The sequence below is a fragment of the Poecilia reticulata genome, chromosome 21 (genome assembly GCF_904066995.2).
Source record: "Poecilia reticulata chromosome 21, P_reticulata-male-v2, whole genome shotgun sequence".
Taxonomy (NCBI): domain Eukaryota; kingdom Metazoa; phylum Chordata; class Actinopteri; order Cyprinodontiformes; family Poeciliidae; genus Poecilia; species Poecilia reticulata.
In genome coordinates this window covers 14,915,497-14,935,417 of record NC_088850.1, presented here as the reverse complement: position 1 = coordinate 14,935,417, position 19,921 = coordinate 14,915,497, and the positions used below count along the sequence as shown (strand labels likewise).

The window sequence follows — 19,921 nt, the reverse complement described above, 5'->3', positions numbered from 1 at the left end:
TCATTAGAAAATAAAAAAAAAACACATAAGCACTCACCTTCTGTAGTGAAGGACACTGATAGTGATCTGTTATGATATAAGAGACTCCAGTAGATGAAGCCAGTAAATGAGCGGAAAGGGCGGGTGCTGGGCTTTTTCTGTGCTTTAGATTACCATGGCAACAAATGAGGAGGGTTTTTTTTTTTGAAGGGGAGCGGAGGGGTGGAAGAAAAATTAAATCAACATAGCAAACACAAACAGGGATGATTTGAACATAGGATGGCTTATATCACAGAACAAAGAACAGAGTAAACAGGAAGACTAGTTTAAAGATAGTGGCATAAGAGAGGGATGAGAATAAGACGAGTATAAGGATGAGCAAAATGATTGGTTGGAACATCTGAGGAAAAACATAACAGGTGAGAAAAGAGAAGAAAAGTCAGTACTCTCTTTAGGACTTCTGAATAGCCGTCATGAAGCTGAAAGACCTTAACTCTCACCGACAGCGGCTCCTCTGCCTCTCTGTCCTCGAGCCTCGGCACCTCCAGTCTGTCAATGAAAGCTTGCAGTTCTTTTCGGAAGGCCTTCATCTGGGCGTTAATGCGATAAAGTAGTTCATGTTCCCTGATCCTGCTCCCGTCGTCCTCTCCGCCCTCCTCCCCCGCCCTCCCGAACATCAAATCTCCATTCGAAACGTACACCCTCGCCTCGGAGATGATGGTGGCCGTGTCGGCGATGAGCCTGTCGATGGTGCGCACCAGCCTCTCCGCTTCCACGCGGATGTCAATCAACTGTTGCCTGTCGCGGAGGTTACAGCGGCTGCCGGGGAGGAAGCGAGCCAAGGCAGAGGAGGCGGAGCCCTCCGGACCCGGCGGGGTGTAGAGACCCCTTGTAGGCGTCATGCATCGGCTGCTGCCGTTGTTGTTTCTCACCTCGTCCGAGTCGCTTTCCCCGCCCACGGGGCCCTCCCGTTTGCGATGAGGAGGGAGCAAGCGGGACGAGGTGGAGTCCTCGTCGCTCTCGCGACGGCCGCTCGCCGCCCCGCCCGCGTCGCTTTCTGCATCGCTGTCTCGTGGGCTGGGCCGCAGGGAGAGATGGGAGGCCAGGTCGTAGCGTTGCATGTTAGAGAGGAGAACACGGTTCTCATACTGAAGCTGCATTACCTGAAGGAGAAGGGAGGGGCAGCAGTGAGACGGGAACTTGTTGTGGTTGATTATGCCTTTCGCAAACAAAATTACACAGATCATGAAATCAGTTAGGATTCATTTTTATCCAACTTTATGTAGGAAATTACCAAATTATCCTGAGTTATTTTCTTAACAATTAGTGCTGATTTGTGTTTGGTGTAGATCTTATAGAAAATAACACAGCCAGATATGTTTGTAGAGCAAATCTGTCACTGACACTGCATGGCAACCCAACCCACTCTAAAGAGCCCTGAGTAGACAAGGCAACACACACACACACACACACACTACATCACACTTAACAAAGGCTGTCCTCCAGAAGGTTTCCAGAGGGTGTGTTGGTGGGGGCAAATTATAATCTTGAGGAGACACTCTTAAACCAAAAGTCATGACAGAATTTCAAGAATGTATTTTTAATAGTTATCATATGTTGAAATGAAGGCAGCGCTAGGAGACAGAGCCTGATTGTTGTGGGGCAAAAAGAGGTCCCAATTGCAAGTAAGTGAATAAATAATATATTTGTGGGCTTTTCTGTCTTTCTGTTATTTCAGTCAATCGGTGGTAATAAATTGTTGACCTTAAGTATAAAAGAAGGTGAAGCCATCCTGAGCTGTGCCAAAGCAAACTCACAGTGATGCATGAAAGTACAATAGCACTCTGTCCTGCTTATAACGCCTGCTAAATGCGTACGCAGTCTGTTTCTTTAAACAAAACAGGACTTACCTGATGTGAAAAATATGAAGGCTTTTATTTTGTAGGGTGTGATGCTCTTATTTTGACAGTCCAAAGTTATTGTCAGTTTAGGAGCATCAAGTTTTTATGAGTTTCATTTGTCATTTATCACCAATGACACAAAAAAATACATTTTCACTGTTCTCCAAAATTCAGCAACTGCACAATCCTTGTTAGGTAGTATAAGATAAGTAGTGTTTCAAAAGAGCTTATGTGTTATTTACAATAATATCACTTGTTATAAATTTGGTGTTCAGAGAATAGCGTTTTTTTCTGGTAACACACTGCCACGAAGTACAACTCAGATTTTTAGTTTAGTGTTGAATGTCTGTTTTATAATACATGTACCACCAATGACAAAAAAAGAAAAAACACATTTTCACTTTCCTGCCAAATTCACCACCAGCACAATTCTTGCTACGTAGTATAAGATAAATAGTATTTCATAACAGCAGAAGAAATGGAGGAAGTCAATGTAAGACAACACGTTAGTGATGTCCTACATGCCACTAGCAGCATTTAGGCTAACATTAGCATTTTGGCTAATTCTCGCTTATACACTATTTTTAATACAGTGAATGCAGTAAGTCCATGTTACTCAACATACTTGTGACGCTCCACATGTTATTGAGTACATTGTACCTTACTTTAGCATTGATGCTAATTTTTAGCATCAGAAGGCTATGTTTCAACCGACGGGCACACTTTGGCAGGTCCCGTTTAAATTTCTTCAGAAATGTTCTAGTTTTGCTTCCTTCAACTTTGCATGTTGGCCAATCACACAACATCTCATTACCCTACTCTATAGTTTGTGGTTGTAATGTGACTTAATAAATGTAAAATGTTAAAAGTTATTATCTTATTATTAGTACAGAAAACATAGATATTAAAATTTCAGACCTTGCCACTGAGATCATTGATCTGCAGTCTTGCAGCTTTCAGCTCCTCTTGCAGATTTTCTGATTTGGCTCCATCGGGCGTTGCACCTCCTGAACCCCCTCCACCGTGCCTGGCTCCTCCCTCATGGGTCCCGGCCTTGAAGCGCAATTTGTTCAGCTCTGCTGTTACCCTCTTGTTCTGCTCCTCAACATCAGCCAGGTTTCTCCTCAGGAGCTCGGCCTCGTCCTCCACCAGCTGCAGCTGCTGTCGGAGCTCGGTCAGATCGTCGCCCAGACCTCGTCCCACGCCCGACCCACCCGTCGCTTCGCGCCCAGAGCTCCCGGCACCCTCCCCCTCACCGCGGAGGTCATCCAGCTCAGCTCTCAGACCTCGGTTCTCAACCTGGTTGGAAAGACGGAGACCAACTTGAAAAGATTCCAGAAATTTCCCCTCAAAAAAGCTTCTCACTGCATTGTCTGGTCTTACCTCCAACTCTACTATCTTCCTCCCCAGGATGTTGGCCTCCTCCTCCACCAACCGAAGCCGCAGCTTCAGCTCTGACTCGCGGGTGGTGGGTGGACCCCCAGCCTCCCCTTTTGGATGGGTACTGTCCAGTTCTCCGTAGAAGGAGCGATACTTCTGCAGCTCTTGCTCCAGGCGGTCCTTTTCCTTGTCGATCTTGGCCGCCTTCTTCCTCATAAGCACGGCTTCCTCTTTGATGAAAGCTAGCTGGCACTTCAGGTCGTTGTTCTCCTCCTGAGAGACGAAAAAAGAAAATCAGTCTCTGCAAAAATCCGCAAAGACTCAAAGACTTAAGATTAAAGTGAAGATTCTGAGCCGCAGCTCGTCAGCCAAGAGATTGGGTCAGGAAGATGTTTAACTTTCACTAAGTCTCTGCAATTGCTTGAGCGCTCCTGTCTACATAACCAATGACAGAGTTGAGCGTAGAGAAATGATTGGTTCAAAACATGGAGATACTTTGACATGAATAGAATTCCAGCTGTTAATGAGAGCTTCTGACCTCAGTCGGAGTCTGTGTTGGCTTCTTGTCAGCCTTCTGGACGTCTTTGCTTCCCCTTCGCTTCTGAGACTAAGAGAGAGACGGGACAAAGGACAGTTTAGGCCTTCATGCTTTTGTTCCGACAGCATACGAAGAGGTACAGTGCCAACTCAAAGTAGTTTACAAATAAATGTTTTCAAATAAAAAAATCATAAAAGCCATTGAACCACATTTTGAAGCATTTACAGCTGCCAGTCCTTTAGAGGTATGCCTCTATACCGGCTTTCCAGATGTGGAGACATCAATTTTTTTTTTTTGCTCAATTTTCTTTACGAGATAGCTTAAGCTCAGTCTGCATTTAGTCTTTGCTGCCATCCATGTCCTCACCTCTTTGGTTTTGTCTAGTTCATTCTGTAGAGCCTGTTTGGTCACCTCCACCTCTATGAGCTTCTGTCTCAGTTTTTCATTCTCGTCTTCTGTCTTTGTCCGTTTCTCCTCCACCTTCTCCAGCTCGTGGTGCAGCCGCACCGACACGTCCTTCGCCACCTGCAACAGAATTAGCAGCAGGACTAGTAACTCCGACAAATGCTTTGCCACGACAGCGTCAGAGGAGGATTGATGGGTTTTGATCGTCGGCTTCCACCTTCAGGTCCTGCTCTAGGCTCCTCAGCAGCTCTTCATCAATCTCTCCCGTCTGGGCGTAGCGCAGCCTCTTCCTCTCGGCCTTGCGCAGTCGATACTGCAGGATCCGGCAGTTTTTATTGGCCCGCTCTAACTCACGCCTCATTTCCTGCAGCTGGCATGTGTCTTCCTCATAGAAGGTGTCTCGCATCTCGTCCATCTCGGCCCTCATCTCCTCGATCTCACACTGGCAAGAATCACACAGATGAGCAGATGGGTCATTAAAATGGAAGAGCATGCTTCGCTCACTGGAAAGCTTACTTTAAATAACCTTTTAAACGATCTCTTTCTTTTTCATTCATGAACTTTTATTTGCAACTATACTTTAATTTCTTCTTTTTTTTATCCCTGACTGTTAGTACTATTAATAATACTATTAGTAGAATGTATTTATTAAGCATTTTTATTTAAAGTTTATAGATTTTCCTGAATTTGTTGTGATATGCTCTTTACTCACCAGAAATTTGGCACCAATATGCTTCCACTTTGATTCATAGTTTATAGTTTTTTTTCTTATGCATGACGTTTTTGTGGTGCTTTAAACCACAAAACACACACACACACACACACACACACACACACACACACACACACACACACACACACACACACACACACACACACACACACACACACAAAACACTGTAGTGAAAATAAAATGTTTTAGAGCCAAATAATTTAAACTCCCAGTTTGTAATTTCTTTAACAGATGTAAAGATTTTTCCAACATCTTTTACTATATTTAATATATTAAGTCCTGGATTGTGGCTATCCGATTAGTTCATTCTAAAGACAAAACATTATTGATCCAGGTGAATCAATATCAGTACAAGCTAATGAATAACACGTTTTCCCCTCCGTATGGACTGTAGCGCTTAGCCTTCTCCTCCGAAGAATAATCAACAGGCTAAATGATTGATTGCCCATCTTTCAATAACAACGCCACAATACATACTATTTTACTCTGTTTTTTTTTTCTTCATATTTTATAACTGTTAACAAAGAATCATCCAGTGATTAAGTGTAAACCTTGAGATCATCATTTTCCTCCAGCAGCCTCTCTATCTCCTCTTCCAGGGCCTGGTCCTGCTGTGTCACGGACGCCTCCTCCGTCTCCCCCGCAGCCGGATCCGGCTCTCCCTGCGCGGCCTCCACCCCAGCAGCGCCCTCCGTTTTGGTCTGCATCTTCACGCTTCTCCTTTTCAGTCTCCTGTGCGGGTGAAAGTGAATCGGCTCAGCCTGAAAGCATCCTTCTCTCCGCCAGCCCGAGTCGAGGCCCGCTCCGCAGCCCCCGGCGGCGCCGCCTCTCGTGTCCCGCTGCCCGCTTTCCTGTTTTCTCCTCAGAGGAGAGGATTTGTTGGGCAGGATTTGTTGGTCGGCGCGGAGATGGAAGCGGGGTGTGCCTGTGGCAGAGCGGCAACCCGGTGGTGCTGGTGAATCTACTCTGGCAGCATCCGCCCTGTTCGGCGTGAGATCAGCCTCAGCACCAACTGGCTGGACAGCTGCTCTGCCGAGCCTCTCGGGCTCCCCCTCTCGGCCGTCCGCGGATCTGGTTTTCCCCGCCTCGGTGTCTCTGCCTCTTTCCGCCCTCAGACAGGACCTGGACCTGTTCTGATGTTTGGCAGCACGCTTGCTCGCTCTCCATCTTGAGCTCCGCTCCGTCCCCATGAGCTTTTACCAGCTGTTAATGTTGTGGAAGGACCTGCAGCGCCACTGGCGGCTGGCATAATTTGCGCTACTACTTAAATCAATTCCACACATCCCCCAAATGTATTATATAAACAATCAAAAATACATTAAATTGCTATACATAATGTAGAAAGTAGAAATGTTAACGTTTAATGAATAAAGTATCAACTTGCATAAAGACGCCACTAGATGACGCTTTTCTCCAGTAGTGTCCAAATGCATCTATCGTAAAATATAAAAACAAAAATGTCTACAGCAAAGGTTTCCACCAAAAATTGACTTTCCAGATAGAACATAAACTCCACAACCACACAAAAGAAGTTTGGTTGCTCGCCTTTTCCTGTTTCCTGGACTTTCGGATCACCGCAGAACCAAACTGGTCACCACCAGGCACCACAATGGAACCATGGCTATGACGTCAGAGTGGACGTCAAACCAGGAAGCAACTTCAACACCCAAATTCAAAAATACTTTATTAATCCCAAAGGGTAATGAAATAACACAATCACTAATAACATTTCGTACTTTACAGCTATGTTGTTTCCTAAATGTCCAGGGTTGTTCATGTAGATTTTTTTAAGAACACAAATTAGACAGGTGAAAAAGCCTGTACATCATGTAGTTGGTCATTGCATTCACTCTAAGCATCAGAAAAAAAAAGAAAAGAAAAACGTACAGCACTTTGCAAAAAATATTCACGTAAACGTTTAGTTTTTGTCATTACACCTACACGTTTATTGTGTTCATGGGAATTTCATATGTAAGTCGAACAACTGCTGTTAGGTGGAAATAAATGTTTTTCAATCAATCAATTTGTATTTTGCCCCATCTGATATGAAGAACCAAAACTGGCCCTCCATGACAGGATATCTTTAGCCTGATCAGTAATATTGTGATGGTTGAGGGATTCTTAACGGTATGTTCCAGATTAAGTTGACAAAGAAAAGATTTTAAAGTAAAAAAATGTTATAGCCACATTACTGGGAAGTCTACAGACTAGACAGTTGTTCAGCAGAGAGTCGCGGGGACCCTACAATATTAATCTGTGAAATAAATCAGTTACTTACTTGTTTGGCTTTTTTAATTGAGATTTATATATATATATATATATATATATATATATATATATATATATATATATATATATATATATATATATATATAAACTTTTTAAATGACATGAAAATTCACTGAGATAGACTGACAAATATCATCTCGAGAAGTTACATTTTTTTTTATCATTTTTTATTTACCCCCACTGCATCCAGAGATAATTATTGTCCAGCAGAGGTCGCTCTCCACACTTCAGTGCAGCGACACCGAGGGTAAGCTGTTCCACAGACCTAGAGCCAGTAAAACGCTGACTGTTTCCACTCCCTTAGTCTCTCTTAGTCATTTAATTGCTAATGAGATGAGTGAGAAGCCGGTCAGGTTTGTAAGGATTTAAACTCTGCTAAATGACCCTTCACCCTGTTTCATGGTCTGCAGACTATCAGCAATTTCATGCAACTCTAAGCCCCAACAAACCCGTTGACACACACACACACACACACACACACACACACACACACACACACACACACACACACACACACACACACACACACACACGCACGTATACACAAAACTACAACAATGAAGTACAGACAAATTTAGCAACATGTAAATAGTTTTTCTAAGCTACCTCTGCTGCCTCAAGTTGTATTTGAATACAGCTTGTTTTATTAACAACTGCTGAATCCGCTCCATAAGTCTGTGTGCCTTTCCAGTAACGTGCAAACAGTTTTGTTCATTCCTGTTGCAGCATGGAGGGGGAGCAGGTAATAGTGCCCTGTGCTAAAAGCCTTGACCCGGCCTCTGCAATCCTCTTAGTCCTTGGCTTAGATCCCTCTATGTCCCTGAGGAGGACAAATGTGTTCCCTCGCGCTGAACTCATCCAGAATATCTGTCACATCTTTACCTCTAATAGTCCTTTTTACCCCTACTTTTATGCCAGGAGGCAGAGGGGGGTGGTTCACAAAGAAGTTGTCCTTCAAAGGGAGGAATAATGGGCTGAGTAAAGAAACTAGAGGAATAAAGCAAAGCATGCATAGGATAGGAATGATAAAATGTACAAAAAGTAGTTTTGTAAAAAAACAAGAACAAAACAAAACTACATTTTGTAACTGTCTACTTGTTTTGAAGTATTCTTTAAAATCATCCTTTTTTAAAGCATTTATTTTGAAGAAAAAGCATTAACGTGTACGTAGAAATTGCAACTAGATGTAAATTTCACAGGAACACTCCCGCTTTTCTCCTTTAGCAATTGCTAACTGCTGAAAGATTAGCGATAGGTTGTCTTGACAGTGACCTGCTTCCTTGGATAGCTGGTGGAGTGACGTGGAAATAAGCTCTTTTGGAGCTAAAGCCAATTTGCTTTCAAAGATTAGGGCAGATCTGTCTGAACAGGTTGCAGGTGCAGCCTCTCTCTCACACAGAGACCTTCTCGGAGATCTTTCCAACTCGGAGATCCAGAGAAAATGGAAAGGCAAAACGAGGAAGAAAAATAGGGGAAAAGTGCGAGTAAGGATGGTAAGGATTCAGCTCTGCATTAGGTATGGCATCAGGCTCATCTGTATTAAGAAGTGTCATCAAAACAGTCATTTCCAACTGATCCACATGCACTAACACAAGAACGCAAGAATCTATGCAGTGCTGACAGTTTCTTTATTTCATTTAATTGTGCAGCCAGGAAGCAGTCACCTTTCTTTAGACAAGACAATAAAATTACCTGTTGATTTCTTAAAAAAAAAAAAAAAAAAAAAAAGCTTTTCCTTTAGGATGAATTTCCCTGCGGTCCTAAGTGGCAGTCAGACAATATCCTTGAAACTCATCTATGACGCACAGTAAAAGGAAATAATGTGTGAAGACCCATAAAAAAAAAGATGTATATTTTTTTACAGGGTCATCAACTTTTTTCTAAAAATCCAAACAACTCTAAGGTTTTATCCCAAGTCTTTCAAATCAGCTTTTTTTTTTCTTTTTTTTTTTTTTATCTCCGAACAAAAAGGTAGTAGGATATAATTTTGTAAATGCAGCACAGTCTTAATTTTTGCCAAGAACTGCACCGTCCACAACCAGTTGGACTGGAAGATGCTGTAGATGACTGCAAAGAAGTAACAATGCCTTGCAAACGTATTTGTACACTTTGAACTTTTTTTTTTTTTTTACAGTATCAAGTTACAAATTCCAATATACTTTATAGGGACTGTACGTGAGACACCAACATAAAGCGGAGCAAATTGTAAAAGTAGAAGGAAAAAGATACATGTTTTTAAATTTTTTAAGGGGAGCATAAGTAAAAAAAAAACACAGCCAAGAGACCTCAAAGTAACTCAGAAGGAACAACAAAGATCCACAGCTCAGTGGAATAATCTGCTGACAGAAAACTATTAGCTTTGCACTCATAAGTCATAATCTGCAGTTTTCCACAAGTCATGTAAGGTAAATAGCTAACATGAGAAACAGGAGGTTTAATGCCATAAAACTTAAGTTGAGCTGTTTGACCCGAATGCAAAAAAAAAAACAACAAAAAAAACAACAACATGTGAGTGAAAGAAAACGCATCATCACATCATGGTGAAACATGGTGGTGGCAGTCTCATGGTACGTGTGCTTCTTTTCAGCAGAGACAGGAAAACTGATCAGAGTTGATAAGAAATAAATCCTGCCAAAGTCTGCAAAAGACTTGAGACTGGGCCATTTTTTTCGCCAGTTTTACAGAAACACACCAAAAACGTGCAGCTGTGTGAAAGATTGTTTACAGTGTATGTACAAATGAATGTCAAGAAATTATTCTTTTCTTTTTGTAGCCTGAAAAAAATGCTACTTGGTGTTTATCTGCCACATAAAATCCCAGTAAAGATTATTGAAATTTGTGGCTAAACAAAATAATCAAGGGGTAGTAACACTTTTGCAAGGCAATATAAATAAAGCAGATGGCAAACATAAGGATTTTGTAAATTTCTTTGATAACCATATCTAAATCAACTGCATCTGTAAACATAATGTGACCCACCCACACCCCCTGCTCCCCCTCCAAAAAAGATTTAAATAACAAAAAAAAATATTTTGGTAACACTTAAAATTAATCAAAAAGTTTTTAGAGCACTAGCAAATAAATTAGCACATTAACTATTTAAGCTCTTAGATAAAGCAGTATTAGAATCCAAAGTACAAAATTGGAGGTGAATTTTGGTTGTAAATGCTGAGCAGGTGTGCATTTTCTGGGACATTTTGGTCCTAACAGGGTCCAAAACACAGTTGGACAGACGAGCGTGGAGCCTATGTGGTCAGCATTTTGCTTTTCTTCATTAAAAACTGTTTTGCAGACAACCAACACAACTGTCTTCCATCTAAAACCAGAAGCTTTTACAGACTTGCCCATAAACACACACCCGACACCCGCTGTTCTCCTCAAGTTGGTCCCGAATCACGTCAATCTACATTATCTGCAGGAATGACTGTCTCCCCTCCCTTCCCTCCTTCTCCATCCACATTTAGATTGTTACCAGGCACGCGCCTCTTTCTTCTTCACTCCCTTTTCGCTCTTCCCTTCTTTTGCCTCTTCCCATTTTCCTCCACTTCTTCCAAGTTGCTGTGGCCGTTAGTCACAGCCGATGTGCCGTTGGCCACTGGCTTGCCGCCTCTGTGCGAAGAAGGTTTGCGTCTGTAGGCGTGGTAGTAGAAGTTGGCGAAAAGGATGATGAAGGTGACGGCATAGCCAATCAGGGCCCACTGCATCCAGCAGGGGAATGGGCAGCCAGTGTAGAGCGAATAACCGGCGTGGCCGATGGTTACATGAAACTGGATCTGTTAAACATGGAAAGTATCTAGATTTAGGAAAATACATTCAATTAAAAAACACTTTAAACTCATCGCTGCGGTTCATTCAGGCTGCAAAAGACGAGAGAGAGCAAAACTTTCAGCTGAAAAGAGGAACAGGAAATTGTTCTGGTTTTGTTTTTCCTTTTGAGCTTTCAATTATTTGGAAATGAAGGCAGCTTTATAGGAAGCTCAGATTTAAGAAATTGCTGAGGAATACACAGAGTTTCTATTTTAGCTATGCTAGCTGTGCTAACAAAGCTGATAAATGCACAGTCAACTCTGGACTATTTGTTTCCACTGTGATTACAAATACTTTAAAGTTTATTTTGTGAAACCTTTGAATACATCCACCTAGAAATGTTTTTTTTCTGATACATATTTTTAAATTCTTCATCTTTATGATAAGTTACAAAAGACACATCTTCTGAGTGTGTGCTGGGTGATACAAGAAGGGGCTCACCCAGGGTGCGAAAGATGCAAGAAACAACTAATGTCTGTATCAGAAGGTCAAAGGTTCACAAACACCAAACATTGGGAAATTGGACATAAAACTCAGGTAAATCTGTCCTGATGTTACGCCATAAATACGAGAACAACAAACAATGCTCTAGAACTTGAAAAATATGCTTTATTTTTGTGTGAAACTTATTAAAATGTGGTGCTTTTTTACTTAATTTTATGCAGCAAAACTATAACTCAGGTTGAGATCCACAAAAGGAGTTCAAATGCTTTTAAATTGTTTTATTCACACAATCAGTGATGATTAATAAAAACTATTCTCGTGACCCATCATCTATCAAAATAGTACAACTATATTAGGACGTTTCGAATAATCTTGCATTTTTAGGTAATCTTTTAAGGAACACGTTATCAAGTTTGTTATGCTATTTTTCTCTTCTTTGCTTTGGACTGGCTGATCAACACGGACAGAATATCACTTGAATGCCAACAAAAATTAAATATTTAGCATCTGATAACACCAAAGTAATTAGAAGTGCAAAATGTAACAAAAAATGGCAGATTGCATTGCCTTTTCCTGTGGTTTATATCCTCCTAATGATAAGGGACAGTCATCTTTTAGGCATAATATTGTGATTATTAAAGATTATGTATGAAGCCCTTTCCTTAGATAAACAATATATAACTATTATATGTAAATGTTATTTTAACCTAATATCAGATTTATTCATTCGCAGTTATTAACTGAGTTCCTACGTAAAAGAGAGACATCAACCTCCCAAAATTATCACATGCTGTTCATATACATGTCAACAGCTTTATAACTATAACAGCATGAATCTAAATCTAAACAGTAAAAAGAGCGAGATGGTGTTTTAAGAGGAGTTTAACAGTGAGATTTTTTTGTTGTGTGTAAGGTGCATCCTTAAATGTGTTACTCACCATCTGAATTATGGTGAGGTATTTCTTCCACCAGAGATACTTCTGTATATGAGGTCCCAAGGCAGCCAGGCCATAGTAACCGTACATGAGGACGTGGATGGAAGAGTTGATGGTTGCACCGAAAAATGCTGCAGACAGGGTCAAGATTTGCTCAGACGTAATTTTGTCCAGGTTGTTAATAAACCTCCAGCAAGTACAAAAGATCGGTTCAGTCTGAACTGAAGAACAAATCACACATGCTTTTACTCACACTGTCCACCAGGGACCCACTTGATACCGATCCACCAGAGGATGAACATGGTACAGTGGTGGTAGACGTGGAGGAAGCTGACTTGGTTAAACTTCTTCCTCAGTATAAAAAACACCGTGTCCAGGAACTCCACCCCTTTGGAGATGTAATACCACCAAAGAGCAGATGCTATCTGGAGACATAAAGGAGGCAAGAGTGCATTTGTGGTGGCAGTGGTCAAACATCTGCACGGTAGCACAACGTTTAGGTAATGCAGGTTATTTAGACATTTAGGACGACAGTTGGAGAATCTGACCCAGATTGATGGGTTAGATAAAATACTACAAGAAACACCATCATTTTTGACACCCTGCCATTTTGACTCATATGAAAGCCTGACTGGACCTCATGGAAACAACTATTAGAGATTTCATAAAAGATTATAAAATATTCAAATGATGCTGTGACGTAATGTTAATATCAGTGGGATGTAATTCCCAATAGAAAACAGTTTTGCTCACTTAAGGTAACTTTAGCTGTGTTTAACTTTCACAATTTGGACTTTAACTGGTGTTAAAGTCAATAAAGACAGCCTATAAATTATGCAGAGATAAATATATTTGTTAGCAAAATTTAGCTGGTCACGAAAAGTCTACTTAGACTTGCTCAGGTTGTTGTCTTTGTTCTTTGAATCACATAATTTCCATGCTGAGTTCACTAAACGTTAAGTCTTTAATTTGACCCTACATAGTTGTTCAGTGATCCAGATAATAGCCTGTTCTTTTCAACTCACCTTTAGTTAACCTTCATATTAGACATGAACTTCTTTGATTTATTTTTGAATTAAAAAGGCATGTCTGGATTGATGCTGTTTCACCAAAGATTAGTAACCCAGACCAATCAGGGTAATTAGCAAAATCACCTAAAAGTTTTAATTCAGCTGCTTTTACAGAACTTTATTAAGAAAGAAACAATTTGGACTGCTTAAGGTTGGGTTTGGGAACTTGCACAGTAAAAATCTCACCAACAGAAACCATCTATCTGAGTGAACCCAACAGCTTGTCAGACTGGTTTCGCTTTAAATTTGTGCAAAATTAACCTAAGTTTTACCCATTATTTTTGAATCAATTCGTTTATTTTTCTGTTATTTTACAAAATTGCATTCACAGAACAACATCAATTAGGAAGTGAGAACCACCTCTGTCTTCAGTTTAAATAACCACCAGTGATGCAGCAGCGTTGAAAGTTTGTGAAATAGTCTTTCTATGAAGATTTAAAAGATGAAGTTGTTCCAAAATAGCATAAGAATGCTTTTTCAACTGGTCCCACTGACAAGTCAGCTCAACTTCCCTGTGATAATTAATTTTACCACATCAAGCTGGTTCAAACCTCTGTCTCAAAAAAATAATATGTTGACTACTGACATCTACTCTGCACAATCCCAGTTTCAAAAAATACAAACAATACTTTAGGCTAAAACACAAACAAGAAAAAAAATTGTCATAGAGGTCATTTTATTTGTATTTTTCTTAATAACAAAGCATATTCTTATATAAATCAATCTCCATCTATGCTCTTGTTTAATCCTGTTCTATTATTTGCTGAGTGTTGGACATGCACATGGTTCACAAGGCCATTCTCTAAAAGTCACTATGATAACTCTGACCCCGAGAGTCCCTCCCACTGAGCCAGAGCACAGAGCTGCAAAAGGAGGTGGAGCTGCAGCTTAAAGGTGGTGTGACCAATTACCACACCCTCTTTGTCCTAAAATGCCAGGCTCTCATCATCTCTCTGTCTCTCTCCTGCTCTGATACCCAGCAGAATTAGCGATCTACTTATCGTCAGCAACAGGATTACAGCATCACTCCACCTGTTAGCTGCGGGGAAAGCGCTCGAGGCCGTGCGCACGATTAACAACAGCTTAAACGTCAAAATTTGTTAAACGAATACAATTTTATCCAGACAAGATAGGATGTGTGGGACAGATTAGCTTAGTGAAAGGTGCAAGTGGGGGAAGCTTACCCTGACTTCATTCACATCATTTGAGTAGTTGACAGGCTGACACAGGTAGCTGTATCCAGCGGCTCTTGATGCTAGTAGGAGCTGACAAAAGGGTGCAAAAGGCAACGTCAGATCAGGGCTGGGGAGGGACGGCTAACGCAATGATATAACACTTTGAGATGATTCATCCCAAAAGGGCAGAGCAACAAGCATTTACAGACATTTGTATCAATAAAAATGTTCATTTCAGGAACAATCTTTAAAAACATTTCAACATGTATGTTGTAAATTACTCCAAAGGATCATAAACCTCTAATCAATTCAATCAATTTTGATTGAATTGAACTGTATTTGATCTGAACTTGACTACGTGATATTGGAAAATAAATCAGGCTGAATTTGATGCTAGACTTTTGGAAATAACATTAGCCTGCTTTTCTTGTAAAAAGTATTGATAACCTTTGTAATAAATGGGTGCTAAACAATTAAACTGACACCAACCTCTTTGGCGATATAGAAGTTGAGGACCACCATGCTGAAGTTGTACACTATGAGGGTCTTCCTGAGTGTAAAGGGTTGGCGGTCCTGCATGTACCTAGGCCCCGCCCACAGGAAGATCAAGTACAGGCAGCTGATGGCCAGGGTGGGAGAGGGAGATGACATCATCGGCCAGTTCTCCACCCTCTTGTCTGGGCAAAATGGAGGGTTTCCGTTATTATTGAGTTTCTACAGTTGTTTAATTAGTTTATGCCTAAACAATCAGTTGAAATGTTACTCACACCATGTAAATAACATTTCATTTGAAACACCACAACAATCACCAAGCTAGAGACAGAAGACAACAAATGTTCTCTTGGTCTACAAGGTTACAAAAAACAAAAAAATAAAAAATCTTTCTTTCATTAAGTGCATCAAAACTAAGAATTCCTACTTTTTTTCAGTTCATGAACACATCAACCAGCAAAGTGTGCTTTGAAGCTCTTTTCTGAGTAAAAAAATCTAATAAAAGTCACAATTTGATGGATAAAAGGGAAAGATATTGTTATTGTTGGATTCAAACAAGCATACAAAAGAATATTCAACACATTTTTTCTTCTCTTTTATGTCTTGAGAAATGGGCACCTCCACATCTCAGAGCAGATGATTTTAACGCAAAAGATTCAAAAGTTTACATTGTTTTTTCTCTTTGTCTTAAGAGACCACTTCAATACCTTCTTTGCTGTCTTGGTGAAAGAAACAAGAACTTAAAACGTGTAACTATTATTGCTTATTCTAACTGGATATAGCAGTATAACTAAATTCAAAAATGCAGTTTTGCAAAATGTAGCATACATCCATCCTGTCTATGTCACATCGATGTCGACTCCAAGTCCAAGGCATAGGAAAGCAATGCAACAATGTACTTTTATAAGTTTCAAATTCAAGTAAACAGTTACATGTGCATCATAAGCCACGGTGCTGGTGAGAGTGGACCAGGAATCGGTGAACCCATCTTACCTGCTATAGTAAGGCTCCATTTATAAAACTCTACTGTGTCGTTCACAAGATGTGTTACAACCTCCATGGCTCTACCGTTGCTTGTGATTAAACTGCGGAGACAGAAGACAGCAAAGAGACACAAAAATTAAATTACAGGTCATGCACACCACATCAGTGGGACACAGGGCTACGCCCTACTAGCTTGAGTGGGTACTAGTTTTGCAAACAGCTGCAAGATACAACGCATTGTGATTTTATTGCTCCTTTTAGGGACAGTATGAAATTCTTATCTATGGCAAAACAGACTTTAAATGGATGATTGCATAGAGACCTAAAGGTCAGGTTTACTAACACACACACACACATATATATATATATATATATATATATATATATATATATATATATATATATATATATATATATATATATATATATATATATATATATTTTTTTTTTTTTTATAAGAAACAATCATAGAAATGGAGCTGGTAGCTAATGTCCATCCTCTAGAGCTCATATTATGTTATGAGCTCTAGAATCTCAACATTTTTTATCAAAACTAATCAATTTAAACATGTTAAAATATACTTTTAAGCAAGTTACCTCAACACAGGATTACGTCTCGTAGAAGGGACTCATATGAGTCAAGCAGCAAACATTCAGTTAATTTATTATAGCGTGTTGTGAGCTGATTTCATGTTGAATTTGATTGGTCTGGGAAAGGGCTTACGTCCTAGCTGGGTGAATCTCAATTAAATGAAGGAAAACCTACACAAGCTATCTCTTCTAGTGCTAACTAGCAATTTAAGACGACCAAGAATTCTTTGCATGACACACATGCTAGCTCAAAGAAGCCCTAAAGAAGCATGTTCACAATTAGAGGCTGTACAGTATGTGTAACACTGGAGATATAACACATAAAAGACACAAGTGACAAATGATTTTCTGATAGAGATCCTGGTTTTAAACTAGACAAATAAGATTTTCTTTATTAAGTCTCAAAACATACATCACTAACCTTTATCAGATTTGAAAAAGGTGCACTCGAGGACATGCTACACCTATTTTTGCATGTTGGTTGCTGCTGTATAAATGGGGAATGCTGAAACTTCGACACATAAAGGTAATGAATTTGGATTCAAAACGATCAGATTTTTCAGCGTTTCACCAGCCTGATTTGGCCTTTCAGAGCAAATCAAAGGAAAATGGTTGATTCCTATCTCTGACTGATTAATTGGGTAGTTTACCTTATTTTTCACTACGTCTCACAGCCCCACATTGAATACTGAATTTGGGGCTGCTCTGTGACCTCTGGTTTCCCCAGTCTGTGTTTGGACTGCAGGAGACATCTTTATTTTAAGAGTAAAGTGGAAAATCTAATCTCCATTTACAAAGAGAAGGCACTGACTTACTTGGCTGTTCTAAACCATGACATTTATGCAGAATATGTAAAGCACACATATTCAAATATGGAGGCTGGAAAAAAGCTTTTAGCTGAGTTTTGGTGACCCACCCACAGACTCATATTCTGTTAAGGACCCTGTACAAGCTGTGGCCAACTCTGGATGTCTGTCTCACTGAGACTAATTAGGGTGCCTTACATAACAAACAGCTCTTATCCGCCACAGAGTTGAGAGCTTTTGTCTTTATATTAATCTATTATTAATCCAATGAGTCAGATCAGCTGTCCTTTAAATAATTAATGGCCAAGTATACAGTAACTACTTTACCAATGTGAGTGTTCAGGAAAAGAGCTGAGTACTTCAGTCCAGTGTTGCACATAGGTGAGGGGATTAAATAATCTGCAGGGATGGACAATCTTTGAGGGATTTTGCACGATAACACATCAGGATGTAGTTCGACCAGCAGACAGACACAGAGGCCAGATAAGAGATAGAGGGTGAAGCGTAACAAAAAGACTGGGGCGCATGTGTCAGCAGGTTTCAGCTCTGGCCGCTCAAGAGGCTTAAATTCAATTGATCAACGAGCTTAGATGAGGGCCTAAGAACAAATGCCCAGAGAAACACAGAGTCTGATTGGTGAATATCTAAATGCATGTGCTGGAAAATACAAAAAATAAAACTAGAGTTCCCACATATTCACAGCCAGTCATGGTTTAAAACGGCCTTGCAAGCTAAAGTGGCTTGGTGTATTTTCCTTCATGTTTATAACAGGCGGTTGGCTGAAATGTGTTGAGAGATAAGAGACAAAAAAATAAGAACAGAAATAGCTAAATGCTATAATAGATTTAACTTATTTCCTCTAAATAATTTCAAATTAAAACCTTACACAGATGAGCTCAACAGGTTTGAGAGAGGAAATTAAAAACATACCCAACAACACAGACACACAGTAAACAACGCAAAAAACACATAAACATTAGGAGCTACTTACGTCCTTGATAATTAACAGTGTATAATGACATCCGGTGCAATTTGATGCCCAACCCCGTTCACTTCGCCCCTCTTCTTCTTTCTTCTCCTTCTTCTCTGACCAATATCTAATCAGTTTCTGCGTCGCTACGCTCGCACCTCCACATTGAGCAGCAAATATATTTTGGCAAGAAACTAGACAAGGCAAGTGAAAAAAAAAATATATATATATATAGCCTATATCTACGTCTAAAGAGTGGCGCGATACGCACGAGGTCCGCTCAGCCGCATCATCTTCCTCCAACCTCCTGGACACTGAGGAGACAGATGGAGGCTTCGCGCATGCGGGCTTTGGCTTCTCGCGAGCTGTGACTATGTGAGGCAATTAGCCTATTTTCCTTTGCCTTTCTTAAGTATCCACTGCTCGGGCGTTGCAACAATCTTTCCCGAAAGAAAACTTGCACACTAAAATTCAAATAATCGCCAGAGGAAACAATAAATTCCAACTATGTAAAATTTTGTCTTTTCAAATGTTTTCATGTAGTCCTTATACGTATGTATCATTGTTTAATGAGGTTCTGGTCTAAATTTAGCTTCACGTTGTGTCTCGCGGTTTTCCAGTTTTGATGAAACATTGATAATATATTGATAATTGATAACAGCTATAATAATTTCCAAATGTCTTCGCAGACTATAAACGGCTGTGGAAAAAAGGGTTCACAGCCAACATAAAAAAATCCTGACGAAACAAAAAACTGATAAGATTTTTTTAAATTAATTGAATTGTTTATGAGATGTTTTCTGCAAACTATTTTAAAAAACGCCTATTTTTGTTTGTGCCCACATTACATTTCATTGCAACCATTTCATTGCAACCGAGGCTGTGTTGCAACAATTGCATGTTGTATGAATTATCTAATGATGGTACTTTGGATAAGAGCATTTATTAAATCTATCTAAGGACGTTGTTTTTGAGGTTTGCTGATATATTCTGCCGGGTTTCTGTAGCTCAAAAGTTTATACTAAGTAAGCAGAAGAAACAAAAGAAGCAAATAGTATTGGCAATTTCCTGCTGTTGACTTATTTTTGGGTAGTTTGTCTGTATTTGCTCAATTTTAAGTAATTGTACAATGTGGAAAGATGAAATGTTGAGGCTATTCAAGGAGAACATGCAATATTTTTTATTATTTCGAATTACTACCACTGATGTATCACTTCTACAGAAATTTGCAAGCCCGATTGGCATAATCTCTCTAGTATTCTTCACTACTTTTGCATTTGTAGTGGGCTCTTACATCGCTAAGGACCTGTGGAGAGTGTTGATGTTTTATTAGTGAAACAATGCTGCACATCAAATATCTGATAATATCAATCAAAAGTTTGCAAATTACCCACATTTTTAATGAAGTAATTTTCCTATATT

General features: G+C 39.9%; 2 protein-coding genes across 2 annotated transcripts; both read right to left on the bottom strand.

Moving 5' to 3' along the window:
* Positions 1–46: 46 nt before the first annotated feature.
* On the bottom strand, positions 47–6,546 carry LOC103457722 (microtubule cross-linking factor 3-like). The gene is made up of 8 exons (XM_081602371.1): positions 5,488–6,546; positions 4,421–4,645; positions 4,165–4,323; positions 3,799–3,867; positions 3,264–3,533; positions 2,799–3,179; positions 480–1,142; positions 47–379 (listed from the first exon to the last, which is right to left on the bottom strand). Exons 1-8 carry the CDS (start codon positions 6,124–6,126, stop codon positions 269–271), a joined length of 2,517 nt encoding a protein of 838 aa, XP_081458497.1. The 5' UTR covers positions 6,127–6,546; the 3' UTR covers positions 47–268.
* Positions 6,547–8,834: 2,288 nt separating this feature from the next.
* Positions 8,835–18,826, bottom strand: LOC103457721 (very long chain fatty acid elongase 4-like). The gene is made up of 7 exons (XM_008398073.3): positions 18,521–18,826; positions 16,142–16,233; positions 15,146–15,333; positions 14,666–14,746; positions 12,665–12,836; positions 12,415–12,542; positions 8,835–10,998 (listed from the first exon to the last, which is right to left on the bottom strand). Exons 2-7 carry the CDS (start codon positions 16,206–16,208, stop codon positions 10,720–10,722), a joined length of 915 nt encoding a protein of 304 aa, XP_008396295.1. The 5' UTR covers positions 16,209–16,233; positions 18,521–18,826; the 3' UTR covers positions 8,835–10,719.
* Positions 18,827–19,921: the final 1,095 nt, after the last annotated feature.

Coding starts and splice junctions, on each gene's coding strand:
- LOC103457722 (XM_081602371.1), bottom strand. CDS start 6,126: ATGGGGACGGAGCGGAGCTCAAGATGGAGAGCGAGCAAGCGTGCTGCC. Junction 4,324..4,420: donor GCCTAGAGCAGGACCTGAAG/GTGGAAGCCGAC, acceptor ATTCTGTTGCAG/GTGGCGAAGGACGTGTCGGT. Junction 380..479: donor AGGCAGAGGAGCCGCTGTCG/GTGAGAGTTAAG, acceptor GTTTTTCCTCAG/ATGTTCCAACCAATCATTTT.
- LOC103457721 (XM_008398073.3), bottom strand. CDS start 16,208: ATGGAGGTTGTAACACATCTTGTGAACGACACAGTAGAGTTTTATAAA. Junction 12,837..14,665: donor ATGATGTGAATGAAGTCAGG/GTAAGCTTCCCC, acceptor TTATGTCTCCAG/ATAGCATCTGCTCTTTGGTG. Junction 10,999..12,414: donor ACCTCACCATAATTCAGATG/GTGAGTAACACA, acceptor CATGTTTAACAG/ATCCAGTTTCATGTAACCAT.